The sequence below is a fragment of the Phocoena phocoena genome, chromosome 12 (genome assembly GCF_963924675.1).
Source record: "Phocoena phocoena chromosome 12, mPhoPho1.1, whole genome shotgun sequence".
NCBI lineage: Eukaryota > Metazoa > Chordata > Mammalia > Artiodactyla > Phocoenidae > Phocoena > Phocoena phocoena.
Window position 1 is genome coordinate 55,881,777 of NC_089230.1, and position 14,972 is coordinate 55,896,748.

Here is a 14,972-nt window from a genome sequence, read left to right on the forward strand (position 1 = left end):
AGAAAAACACTGATGAAGATCTGCTTCATATTCCACTTGCCATGAAAGTCAGATTTGTTTTGCATTACATTTTTATCACATCTTATAAACACGTATTGTCAATTCAGATGATCATTATACTGAGTAGTTGGGGGCTAGTAACATCACTACCCTCTTATCTGGATGTTCAGAAGACTGTATTGTTTCTTGCAATACTACAGTTTTTGCTGATTCCAAGTATTTTTATTCTTAATAATTTTTTTACCTCGTTACCCTTGGGGCAATTATGCTCCATCTCCTGGCAACAGTTGGGCCTCAAAAGGAACCTGTAATTTCTTACTGAACTGCATTTGAAACCAGCCACAAATGCGTATGTAACATTCACTCAGAAGAAGGGAGGAACCCATGATAAACAGTTTAACCCCGTGTAACTTGGTTCTCCATGATGCCTGTAACTCAAGTCTGATCACTGCAACTGCTTAGATCACAGAGTCTCTAGTTCATAGACACAGCGGCATGAGGTAACTCATTTTATTTTGCACAGGTTGCATATTTCCACAGGAAACATTCTCGCTAAATTGTTTGGAAAAACAGACGACAGTTTGTGCTTGGGTGTTTGGCCTCCCAGCTTTATGCCATGGTTTCTTTACCTGGCAACCTTCTGTCGTTAAATGTGTGCATGTTGATAACTTCTTCTGTTTTCACAATAACTGGGGCCTGTGGCTTGTGTTTTAACCGACGCTGGCACTTCAGGGACATCCTCAATTCCTCTACCATGGCACTACAGAAGGACCTCTACAGAATAACACAGAAAACAAAATATTACAAAACAGATCAATGGCAACGGTCCTGAAACAATATTAAAATCATTCTCAAAGACTTGTCAACATAGCAGATTTGAAGTTTTGAAAAACTCCATTATGAAAATTATAGCAAATTATTACAATTTTAACATACAAATCATGATAATTAAAATATTTTATCAGAGTGGGCAAGTTTAAAGAAAATCTCCACCTGATAGTGAAGTGAACTGCCAACTAGGAATGCATACATTACATATATGTTGAATAAGATTTTCAGATATAAAATTAACATTATAAGATATAAATCGACCTTAAAATTTAAATATAAGCACATATACACAAATTGGTTACCAGAAATCCATTTTTGCTATTTTAAAATATTAGAAAAGAATGAATTGGTTTTTAGATCACAACATGAGATATGAAAATTTTCTTTAAACATGGATTCTTCATCGTGCATTTCATAACAGAACAAAAATAGTACTCACACATTTAGACATAAAATATGGAAAATAATTTCTGCTATTCATTGTATCATTTTGTGATTCTGCCTGTAAAACTATCGATGATGATTACAAACACGTATGAGCTAATCATGAAATGACATTGTATCACATTAAAAATCCATGCACACATATTAACTTCTTTGTCACCATCAGCTTGATAACTGAGAGCTGATAAATAATTTATTCCATGAAGAAAAAAATGACCCTATACGTAATTTTTTTCTAAATTCCTGTTTTATTGGCAATAGATTTGCCAGAAATTCTGTATATCTGGGGCTCATTATTACACACTCCTCAAATTCCTATTACAGAGTCAAAACGTGAAACAAAAATTTGTTAGTCTCCCTCCCCAGCTAATTGAGATACGTGTGTTAGGTACATATAAATCAGATTCATGAACCAGTTTCACATTGTCGTTGACATTCAGATGGTCTAAGACTTAGGCTCTTTCTGTGCAAGAACTAAAAATGTGGACAACAACTAAAAATGTGGACAAGTATGAAAAATTTACAAAATTCCAAAAAGTGATATGGAAACATAATGAAATAAACCTAATTAAATATACATGTGAAGACTTAGTTTTTTGCTTTTGGTATTGCTTCTTTGTTGTTTATCAGCTCAGGCTAATTCCAAAATAATACAGGATAAAAATTTTTAATACCATATACATGCCTTATATTTTAAAAAAATACTTTGTATACATCACCTCTGTGACACAAACTAATACTGAATTAAGGTGGGCATCTGTACAACAGAGAAAATGGATTCAGAGAAAAGATAAGTCACTTTCTGCAGCTCACACCTACACCTCCAGCAAGATATTCTGATACCAAATTTTGTGATTTTTGACACTGCCCTAATAACTTCTTGTACATTCCTGGCTATATTCTCATTTTTCTTTTATGGATTCCTGAACAGTTTCCTCAGTGATCTTCCCACCTCTATGTCTAGGCCATTCTCAAAAAGCTCGCCATTATCAGATAATCTACTGTTTTAAACCCCGGTTATTAATAGTATTTTGTTTGTCCAAGAAACAGGTGAAATCCAATTCTCCTCTTTTTTCTATCATGACCTCTCTGAGTCAGCTCTACCTCATCTCTCCCCCCAACCTTTTCCTTTTTTCTCTACACACACTCTTCTCTTTGGACCTCCAGGTTTTTTCTACTTTGCTTCTCCGTGCTCAGTTACCTAGCAGAGTTCCTTCATCTTTCACATCAATCCAGCTTTATCCCTTACCTCCAGACATGACTCAAATTTTAACTTATTCAGGAATCACTTTCCAATTGATCAGTCTCATTATTTTCACTCAATTCAGTATTTTTCATTCATTATCATGTTTCTCTGTCTGGCCTCTAGGTGTATGCATCCCTCTCACTGAATTGTAAAGAGCAGAGATTCAGTGCTCATGGCACTGACTTGTACACACATGTTCTTTAAATGTTGACTGAATTAACAATAGCCATACATGACCCTAACATTTTAATTATTTTTTAACGTTTCTAATTCAATTGCTTAAAAAAAGCTTAAAAAGGTTTTTCTTCAGAAGCTTAGTAAAATGCGTTGTGTACAAGTGACCTAATTAATCAGATAAAACTTTAATAACATTAAATTAGTAAAAATATTAATTTATTAGTACTTGTAATGGGAGATGATTATGTGCTACACACGAATTCCCCATTAACTATGGAGTGATTTCTATGCGTTATTTATTATGTGTTAAATAATACAGTTCCGAAATCCATGAATTCTATTTCTATTAAAGGATCTATATGACACCTGACAGCCAGTATAGGGACACAGTGTTTCTTGTTGCTTAATACCTACTATTAGATGTACTTATTAAGAACATGATGATAATGATGATGAAGATGGTGATGATGACAACACTGTAGAAATGGAAAAATCTGACTCCAAAAGAGGGAGGAATACATAGTCTTGAGGTAACTTAGTCTTGGTTCTCTGTTGAAACATTTAACAGAAGAATTGATTAGGTAATGTAACAAGGTCAGAACTTGATGCCATCGACACTTTAAAATGTTATAGGACATGGCTAATGCTGAATTGTTTGAAATAAGCCCTCATTTAAAACAAATAAATTTTCTAAATGTTAAATAATTTATAACACTGTCTTTGGCAAGCTGAATTTTTAGACATTTTGATTATACTAATTTAAAAAAGTGATAGAATAGAAATATTGTTTTGTCCATAGTAAGACAGTGATCTAAACAACTGATTTTCTTAGAAAAAAAAATCTTATAAATATACATACCCATTCAGCTATGAAATGACTCAATTTTATTTCCAGTAAGTTAAAAAGTAAACTGTATTAGTATCCTATACTTAACTTCAGACTACAAATAAAGACATTTAAACTCTTTTAAGCAATTTTATGTAATGTAAATTTTATAATGCTGATTAACATAAAACATAGGTAAAATCCCTGCCCCAAAGATCACAATACTTTTATCTTTTATAATTTAAACTTATCTTAAGTAAATAATATTTACAAATTTAGAAGCTATGAAAATTATAAACATGTAACCCCACCATTACTATTTTAGGCTTTCTCTATTTTACAAAGCCATTAGAAAGTGAAAATTTTAATCAAGAAACCTTTAAGCAATCAGTAGCCTTGATTATATAATGTCATTCATCACTTTTGTTAATTTTTTCTCTGAATAAGCTGAATTTTGCCAGTTCTTTTTTGATCTATCAATGTAAGTTTACCTAAAAAATAGTTTTATCTTAGGTTCTAATAAAGTCACCATAAGACAATAGGTTCTTTTCTCACTTGTATAATATTTCTAATCCTTCACAAAACTATGAAAACCTTTAGATTTGAGCAAGAGTTTGGAATCAACATGACAAATTTTAAAAATTAATGATACCATAAAGTACAGTTCACTTGTGGCATTAGGGCAAATACATATTCTTTTCTCTTTTTAAAGCTTTAGAATGTAAATTCCATATCTTGATCTATGTAAGAATCTAAAGTTGAAACTGTAGAGATGATTGTGAAATATAGTTGTTTCCCTGTGTTGTATGTTGCCAAAAAATTACTGTCTGATTTTTAAAGTTCTAACTTGTTGTCATTTGATAGAGACAAATTATCTTTCCTACTTCATATCATGATCAGAATTTTTAAAATGTCTTTTTTACTGAACTATGAAATAAGGTTTTGAAAAACCCAAATGCGCTTGACAGGAAATTTCCTGGGTTATAATGAAGAAGAAAGAAGATGAGGAGGAGGGAGAAGGGGAAGAAGAAAGAATAAAAGAGAGAGAGGGAGAGAGAGGAAGGAAGGAAGGGAGGGAGGGAGAGAAAGAAAACTACCATGCCTTTCAAATTACTTATTAGAGATAGAAACACACGAATTGTGTCATTAAATAAAGTTTCTTAGGGTGAAAACAACAACAAAAATGTTTCTGCACAATATAACAGACTACAAAAAGAAAAAAGAAAGGTGCAAAGATACTAACCATTATTAAAAACCTCTTTTAGTAAGTTTCAAAAGTTTACTAAACAGTGTCTGGATGGTAGGGTGGCACTAACCAAATAGAAGATTCCTGAAAATGAAAATTTAAATCTTTGAGCTGTTAGCATGTATAATTGCATTTAAATTATTAAACTCATTATAAAATTCACTATATTTAATGAGGCAACCTGTATTTACACATCTCTAATTGAAACAATGAAGGTCTGGAAATCTTAAAAATATGAATTTGGCTATATATACATTGCCTTTTAAACAAGCTATTTTCTTTTTTAATTTTAAGTATAAGAAAACACATAAATAGTCTGCAGATAAATGTTCTCAAGAATATCATTCTTGGTGTAATAGAATAATTTATTCTTAATAGCTTAACTTTCTAATTTATAGCTATGTTTATATGATAACATGATGTGACAGCACTTTGAGAAGTACATAAATTGTTTTAATATTAGAAATCTAGTTGTAAACATGCTCCACATTGAACACTGTTATATTTAAATTTCATTTTTAGGTTAAAACCTTTATATTTAGCAATGTCTTTTTTTAAAAAACAGCCACTGATGAAAAATAACCAGTTTAATTTTTTTAACTTTGAAGCTCATCACTTTCATGTTGAATATATAGTCATTTATCAACTGAAAGAGAAATAATCATAAATGTTACATGCTACTATCAGGTCTCTATTTAGTATATATTTTTTAAGGAGGAAACTGTTTTATACATCTTGCTGTCCTATTCTTTGATGGTATAAAATTAACTAAATGATATTCCAATATTCATTCAGAATAATTTCCAACCATTTTTGCATACAGTTTCTATTTGAAGCCCTATTAAAACATCTTTAAGCTGCTTCTAACAGATTTTGTGGTGCAATGTCCTAATATGTACTAGCGTATATCAACCAAACTTTCGTTTTGTTTGTCATTTAAATTATTTAACTGATTACGGATACCTCGTTCATTCTCAGACATTTTCTAATTAATTTCTGATGCTGTAGGCCATTTGACCAAGAATTCCAGATCACATGTAGTAGAGACAAGTCCAAACAGTCACTGTAATTAATCCCTGCAGAAAATTATTCCACATTAGATAATAATTAAATTAACTAAATAATAACTAAAAGGAAATAAAAAGTATACTTGATGTAATATGCAATATTTTATATAAATGTTGGTGCATTGAATGAGGAAGATAAATGTCATTTAACATGGCCCATTCCTTTTGATTTGTACTCTTTAATTGGCAGTCTTTTAAAAATATCAAATAGCTAATGCTATACATCAGAAGTATGAATTTACCTAAGGTTATATGAATGTAACAGTGAAGCAATGAGAGATGAAAAATGACTAGTTAAGACACTCATGTCAAAAATATATTTATATAGCAACTTTGATCTTGACATTCAGTTTTAGAGCAGCTCTCTTTTAAAAAAATTATATTATTTAGATAAGCTGTGCAGTCAGACGGGTATGCATATAACTGGTAACCGAGCTAAAAGAGGAACACTATTCTCTTGACTTCCATTCTGTAAGTGTGTTATTATATTAGCCTGCCTCATTAACAGTGATTTGAATTTCAGCTGAGGCTTCTACCTGGACTCTCCTCTTAATAAATGGTCATTTTTTGAACACTAAATCAGACAGAAAAAAAATTATGGGGCTAAATTATTTTTTCTCAATAGATAAAATGACAAAGCATCCTACTCTTTAGCCTGGATTATTTTACAATGATAAACATAACCAAAGATTAAAGTATTCTCAGAAACCTTAACTCTTACAGAAACAGTTACTGAATATCATTATAGTGCATTTTGCAAATACAATGAGATGGAGAAAAATGGGGCGTCATTACACATTTCCACACTTTCCCTACTTGAGCCAGAAATATCAATATATAAGGTCTGACAAGCTTCAATACCACTTTAGTTGATACAGCTGTGAAATCAATTTGAAGAAAAAGAAGTGTTAATCATCATATTCTTGCTAGCAGTCATAATAATAACAATTTTTCAACCAAGTATATAACATCCAAATAACTAATGCTTAATTCCAGGAGAGCTCTCTTTCCTTTAAGGTACAGCAGTTAAAATATCACAGCTTTAGAAATAAAAATGATAATTATATTATAACAACAGCTGCTTATTATATGCCAGACACATGCAAAAAACTATGTATATAAACTAGATTAATTTCAAAAACATTTTCATTTGTGGTGTATTTGTAACCCATTCATTTATTTATTTTAAAAGATTTATAGAAAAAGTTAAGTAATTTTATCCAAGGCTGAACATACTTGAAGAATGATCCCAAGTCTTTTTTATTTCAAAACTCATGCTTAATGTCCAGGAAAATGAAATGACTATACAGGGCTCATGATCAAAGCCCATAATCTGTCTATCTAATTCAAACTCCTGCTGCACACATTTTGTCAACACAACATCAGAGAGAAAAACTGTCAAGAAAAATAATTAAATATTCTACCTCCGCTTTGTGTAGTGTGATATAGTGTAAATAGTTAGTCTAGGCATCTTTGACCTTGGGAAACACACCTGACACTTGAGATTCTTATCCTCATCGGCACAATATGGATAATAATCTTTGCATAGTTCTCAGAGTAACTTCACACTCAAATGAGATATTACACTTCAGAAATTCTAAAGCCAGTTATGAAAATCAGCTAAAATCTTATTTTAAAACATTATTTATGGGCATAAGAAGAGGATGAGTTATAAATGAATGACTTAAAAATCCTTTTGCTGATTTGCAACTGCTTGCAACTATTTAGTGAGTAAAATGAAGATTAGCATCTCATTTTGAAGTATGATTTTATATTTATACGTAAAATCATTTTTAAGACCCATCCAGTTAGTCCATATGTAGGTTATTAGTGGAAATTGAGAGATACTCTGCTCTCAGAGAAAGGCAGTAACATAAAAACAATACAAAATGCCCTATGTGTCCGAAGTTTATTTGCAACTTTTAACTTCTAAATATCAGAATGCTTCATAGCTAAATTTTATTATATTAAAAATGTACTCAGGGGCTTCCCTGGTGGCACAGTGGTTGAGAGTCCGCCTGCCGATGCAGGGGACACGGGTTCGTGCCCTGGTCTGGGAAGATCCCACATGCCGCGGAGCGACTGGGCCCGTGAGCCATGGCCACTGAGCCTGCGCATCCGGAGCCTGTGCTCCTCAACGAGAGAGGCCACGACAGTGAGAGGCCCGTGTACAGCAAAAAAAAAAAAAAAATGTACTCAGCATGAACCAAAATGTTCATTGCAGCTCTATTTACAATAGCCAGGACATGGAAGCAACCTAAGTGTCCATCAACAGATGAATGGATAAAGAAGATGTGGCACATATATACAATGGAATATTACTCAGCCATAAAAAGAAATGAAATTGAGTTATTTGTAGTGAGGTGGTTGGACCTAGAGTCTGTCATACAGAGTGAAGTAAGTCAGAAAGAGAAAAACAAATAGCGTATGCTAACACATATATATGGAATCTAAGAAAAAAAGAAAAGGTCATGAAGAACCTAGGGGCAAGACGGGAATAAAGACACAGACCTACTAGAGAATGGACTAGGGGATATGGGGAGGGGGAGGGGTGGGCTGTGACGGAGTGAGAGAGTGGCATGGACATATATGCACTACCAAGCGTAGAGTGGATGGCTGGTGGGAGGCAGCCGCGTGGCACAGGGAGATCAGCTCGGTGCTTTGTGACCACCTGGAGGGGTGGGATGGGGAGGGGGGAGGGGGGCAGACGCGGGAGGGAGGAGATGTGGGAGCATATGTGTATGTATGGCTGATTCACTTTGCTGTAGAGCAGAGGCTAGCACACCATTGTAAGGCAATTATACTCCAATAAAGATGTTTAAAAAAAAGTACTCATAACTTTAACTTCTGAACAGCTAAATGCAGTTAAAATTCTATACATTAAATTAAAATTTCATATATTAAATAAAAATCCCATATATGAAAAGCACAAATATACTGTGGTTTGTAAATAGGCATTATTTGGAAAATGTAAATATTGGAATAAAATCTTTACTGATGATTTATGACAATGTTTGCATTCCTATATCTTATCCAATAAATGATTTCTTTTACAAAGCATTACTCCTGTTAGAACTAATTCTGGAAGCAATTTCTGCATAAGGATCTGTGAACAACTTCTTTTCATTCTTCTGGTTCCATGAAATACAGATTCAGCCAGCTTTGAAAAGTGTTTTCCTTGAGAATAATCTTTCACCCAGAATCTCTAGTCTTGCAGGTTTTTTTTTTTTTTTTAACATCTTTATTGGAGTATAGTTGCTTTCCAATGGTGTGTTAGTTTCTGCTTTATAACAAAGTGAATCAGCTATACATATACATATATCCCCATATCTCTTCCCTCTTGCATTTCCCTCCCTCCCACCCTCCCTGTCCCACCCCTCTAGGTGGTCACAAGGCACCGAGCTTATCTCCCTGTGCTATGCGGCTGCTTCCCACTAGCTATCTGTTTTACATTTGGTAGTGTATATAAGTCCATGCAACTCTCTCACTTCATCCCAGCTTACCTTTCCCCCTCCCCGTGTCCTCAAGTCCATTTTCTATGTCTGGTTCTTTATTTCTGTCCTTCCCCTAGGTTCTTCATAACCTTTTTTTTTTTTTAGATTCCATATATAAGTGTCCACTGACAGATGAATGGATAAAGAAGATGTGGCATATATATACAGTGGAATACTACTCAGCTATAAAAAGAAACGAAATTGAGTTATTTGTAGTGAGGTGGATGGACCTAGAGTCTGTCATACAGAGGGAAGTAAGTCTTGCAGGTTTAAACTAAGCCACTCTGATTTTCTTCTTATTCCTCAGATTGCATTGTTTCATTTATTTGTTCTTCTACTGTGAGTTACAACTGCCTTTTACATTTGTTATTCAACTATACACTGAAGAATATTCCATGTGTCCTCAAATTTTTTTTTAGTTTTCAGTGATGGGAAATTATTGTATTATTTAGAGATTATCTTTGATAAGATTTACCAGTGTTCTATAATGCAAACAACTATGTAGACTACAATGGACTATATCCTGAAAAACAACCATACTAAGTAGTTCTTAAAATGTACTTCAATCATCTTAGAGGGACGTTAGAACAAAAAATATGTATCCAAGACAGGACATATAGCTTAGAAATTCAATATCTGAGCAATAATTTTTATATTTTTATTTCTCAGACATATTTACTACATTTTGTTTATACTTAAGTAATAAGAAAGGGATATTTTGTCATTAAGTTTTTCATATCAAGAAACTCAAAGATTCATGTTCAACCTGATGTTCAAGAAGAAATAATTTGTACAGGCAAATCCATTTTCAATTACATGGAAAAGAAAATATTTCTATATACATATCAGATAAAAACAAAAGATCCAACTATGTAAATTATATTGCTACTTTTGTTGGAAATCAAGAGGGCAGAATTATTTATACCTTTTAAAACAAGACATATTCAAATATGTAAGAAATGATGAATAATTCCAAAAAATTAATAAACCATAATTATGTCATAAAATATTTTTATAAAAATTAAAATTATTACAATCATTTATAACTCATGCTTACAAAACCAATGTATAATCATAAAGATGATATATTACCAGAGAAAATAAAATTCTGTATATTAAGCAGCTTTTTTTCAGTTATAAGTAAGAAAACAAGGTGAACACAGGACTTTTCAAACAAATCCATGTAACCTCAAATGCTCTAATTGCCTAAGATGTGCAGAAGTTTCTTGGATTGCTTACTGAATAAACCTTAAGTAGTAATATTTTTAAAATCAGGGAAAAGTTAAGGCACAAAGAAAATCAATTAGAAAATCCACATGTTGGTTAGATACTTTTTCAGATACATTCAGAAAAGAAAAACATTTTGAGTATCTTTCCAAATGGTCAGGTTATACTGTGAAAACCATCAAAAAATAACTACCTATTTAGTTTACAAGTCTGAATAAATGAAAAGCAATATATCCTTGATGCATTAATATTTGCATCAAAATTAAAACCATTAAGTATTTTAAAAATTGTAATACACCATCTTGTGGTTATTGGAAAGGAATGCAATTTACAATTTTGGGATTTTTATAAGGTCTACATATTTCAGCATTATCTTCTGTTTTCAGTTTTAACCTACCCTCATTTAAAAATATTACATTCTTATGCTACTCTTAGTTATCAAAAAACTTGGAAATATAACAACATTATAGTCATTAAGACCTATTTGTTCCATTAATATCTTACAAAATATGTGCTATAAGAGACATTTTATTTTCATCTTTAAATAATAATAATAATTATCACTAATTTAATCATCCTCATCATCATTGGAGTTAAGACTTGACATGATAATATATTAGTTATTCATAAATTTTAAACAAAAACCTCATTTTCAACTAGACTGTGTGTATATTTTATCTGCCTGCCTATTCAGATAAAAATAGAAAATTTAATTGGCTCTTTTACAAAATACTAGAATATTATAAATTAAAGAAAGAAAAAAGAAATGGAGAAAGAGAAGGGAAAAGAGATGATAAAGTATTTTGGGGCTGGAGTCGTGAATAATATATCCTGCTTTCCTCCAACACGTAAATACAATTCATTTCATGTTTGGTTCTCAATAAATAATCGTTGAGTAAATGAATAATTTTTGAAATGTTTACTTTGTTTTTAAAATTTTAAAAATTTCAGTTAAAGACACAATTATAAGTATAAACTGTGAATTTCTGTATGTTTTCATGCAGATCTTATAAGAAAATCTAGGACTATTTCACAGCTAATTTTAATAAATTAAGTAAGGTATTAAACAAACCATATAGCCCAACAAAATAAAATATTTTTCTCAGGAAAAATGAAAGAGAATTGAGCCCAAGAACCTAATTTATCACAGTAAATAAAATGGATCACTTCTAATAAACCCATTATTATTTACTTTATAAACATAGTTCTTTTGAATTGTATGGAAAAATAGTTCTTTTTTATTCTTTATGATAGACTTTTCTAGATAAGATACTGGAATCAACTTCATTATTTAATAGAAAGAGAGAGAGAGAAAGAGAGAAAAGGAAGGAAGGAAGCGAGGAAGGGAAAGAAGGAAGAAAGAAAGAAAGAAAAAAAAAAGAAAGAAAGAAAAAGAAAAGAAAGGAAGGAAGGAAGAAAGAAAGAAGAGAAGAAGGAAGGAAAGAAAGAAAGAGAGGGAAAAAAGGAGGGAGGGGACAAGGGTGAAAGGAAGAAAGAAGGAAAGAAAGATCTTATGCCATAAGAAAGATCTTATGACACTGTCTGAGACCTTGGCAATACAAATCAAAATTACTTTCTTAAAAGGAAGTAAGAGTCTAATAGGGAGAGAGGCACCCACACACAAATGAACTTATCTACAAAACAGAAATAGAGTTACTGATGTAGAAAACAAACTTATGGTTACCAGAGGTAAGGGAGGGGAGGGATAAATTGGGAGACTGGGATTGACATATACACACTACTATATATAAAATGGATAACTAATAAGGACCTACTGTATAACACAGGGAACTCTACTCAATACTCTGTGATGGCCTATATGGGAAAAGATCTAACAAAGAGTGGACATATGTACATGTATAACTGATTCACTTTGCTGTACACTTGAAACTAATACAACATTGCAAATCAACTATACTCCAATAAAATTTTTTTAAAATAAAAATAATTAAAAAGAAATTAAATTAAAAAAAGAAATCAACAAATATGAATAAAATAGTGTGCTAAGGGAGAATGGAGATGTGCAAATGCTTCCAGAGAAAAGGATGGATGTTGTTTGAAATGGACAAGACACATTCCCAACTTTCTCAAAGGGGGAGCAAATGTTTTTGGAATGATGATAGTTTCTGAAATCAGCTAAGTCTAACAAAAATGAGATATACAGGTCAGGTCATATTTTTTTCATTGGAATAGAAAATAAAAACCTAACACCACCTTGTGGAAATAGAGTGCCCTGTACCCAGATTCGTCATACCTATTGATTAGGTAAAGCTTTCTTGGCAAGTTGATGCCTAGTCTTGAATGCCTAATCTAAAATGACTAGTGGGAGTTTGCCAGGTAGAAAAATAGACAAAGTTTGCTCAGGTCAAATGGGAGGAGGATTTTAAAAAGCTGGTTGACCTTGGAAAATTGAAAGTAATTTAGTGTGGTTAGAGTACAGGTGCAAACTGGGGAGAAGCAGAAGATAAAACTACAGTGGTGGACAGAGACAGATCCTGAAGTGCCTCCTCTGCTTAGCTAGAGAATCTGAATTTCATTATGGAAGATTTGTGGAGACAGTGTGATAACATCGGCGAATGTGACTAAGAACGCTCATGTCATATCAACACAGTTGTTTCTTTCCAATATAATAGTTTATCTGTTTCAGCACCAAAAGGTACATTGACTCCCTTTTTCTAATGTTTTAGAAGGTCATAGAAGTCCATAGAAATTGAGAGCTGGTCGATATGTGGAAAATTCAGCTAAACTAGTTATTTATAATAAAAGTAAAGGTGATTTTACAAAAGTAAATTCCCATGTCCTTTAAAAAAAAACAGAATGCTTATAAAATAATTGTACATAGAGACATGGCCCAGGTAAATCATATGAACAGGATACAGAGAGAAAAGGGCGACAGACTACCGCATGCTGTCAAGAGATTAATGTATGTGCTTTATTTTAATACTGAGCTATAAGTGAAAGAAAACCACTACATATGGATGATTTGAGGTTCTAACTAGACAATCTAACTTTCTTCTATTATTTTTGGACTCATTTAAAGCATTAACTAACCAAACATCACACTTATTGATAAATTATAGTAAAAATAAAAATTGAAGAGTTAATTTTCATCTCTGATTAGTTCTTTGGATTTGATTCCAAAACTCATTTTGACATTGTAATAAGGGTCATAACATAAAAAGTGTACTTAGACTTAATTTTCAGTCACACCAGTGCAAAAGATATTTGATTTAGCAAGTCAGTAGATATAGTTATCCTGAATACTGTGGGAAAATAAATCATACAACTGTCCAAATTTTTCAAACCTTTGAATTGGTTATTTTACTTATAGACAGAATGGGGCTATCAAAATAGTCATTTATAAAAACATTATTTCTAGGAATTAAGTCCTGTAGTCACATAAAATGTAGGAATGGTGTATCCTTGATTTCAGAAAGGATAATTAATTATATCATAAATTATTAAAGATGAAGGAATATATCATATTTCTACTCTTTATATTTACCAATAAAAGTTCATAAACCTTTCAGTCATTTAACAGAATATAATCTCACTCTGATGCAGGGTCTAAAATTTAAGATCTAAAAAAGTTTTTTAATTAAAAACAAAAGAGATGTTTAAATACTAAAAGACTAAGTAAAGTTCCAGAAGGCTTAAAAATGCTAAAGCAGCATTTTACGTCCAGAGTCATAAAGTTATATTAAAAAGTAGCATGTATCATCTGAAAGATTTATCTATATATATTCATCTTTATATTTATAGAACTAAGGGAATTATAGCACTAGAAATATATAATCTGAACCAGGTTCACAGCCTTTTTTAAGAACAGAATATAAAGACATTTATACAAAAGACTAAATATAATAAAATACTAAAAAATTGCAATAGTCTCAATATTTTTGAGATTTATATGTATTCTTCTAAAGACTCAGGTGCAAGGCAGTAAAGGATGCATTAAGAATAACATTAAGTGGCAAAGAAGAAACCACAATATTCTCACATATTCATTAATGTAGAAAATTAATTAAAATTTCCACAATGCACATTATGATTTTTCCAAATTAGAAATTATTGGACCAAAAATCTTCAAATAAATATTTCATTTACTCCCTAACTTGAAACTGTTAATGAGTATCGTATCTTAAAGCACTTTTTATCTGCAGAGAAATTTTTTCTTCATATTACAGTTTCTGAGTTTTGCTTCCTTCATTAATTATATTCCCCTAATAAACTAACCACAGTGAACTTCGAGCAGCAAAAGTTTCTCCATTTTCAGACTTCAGTAAGACGAAAAATAGTTACTGGTCCTGAAGTTGGCTTCAATTTAAAATATTACATTTAAATTAAAAATTACAAAGGTAATCCTGAGTTCTATGAACCTTTGTTATACAATGAGTGGCAGAAGACCATTAAC

The 14,972-nt window shown here is 31.7% G+C and overlaps 1 protein-coding gene across 3 annotated transcripts in view; it reads right to left on the bottom strand.

Moving 5' to 3' along the window:
• Positions 1–244: 244 nt before the first annotated feature.
• GRIK2 (glutamate ionotropic receptor kainate type subunit 2) overlaps positions 245–14,972 on the bottom strand; it is a 625,962-nt gene continuing 611,234 nt past the window's right edge. For 2 of the 3 annotated variants that reach the window (XM_065888798.1, XM_065888799.1), the window contains one exon: positions 3,128–3,247. In XM_065888798.1, coding sequence (XP_065744870.1) covers positions 3,128–3,247 — 120 coding nt within the window. Of the gene's footprint in view, positions 775–3,127; positions 3,248–14,972 lie in introns of those variants that run through there. The other variant, XM_065888797.1, reaches the window with a different exon arrangement.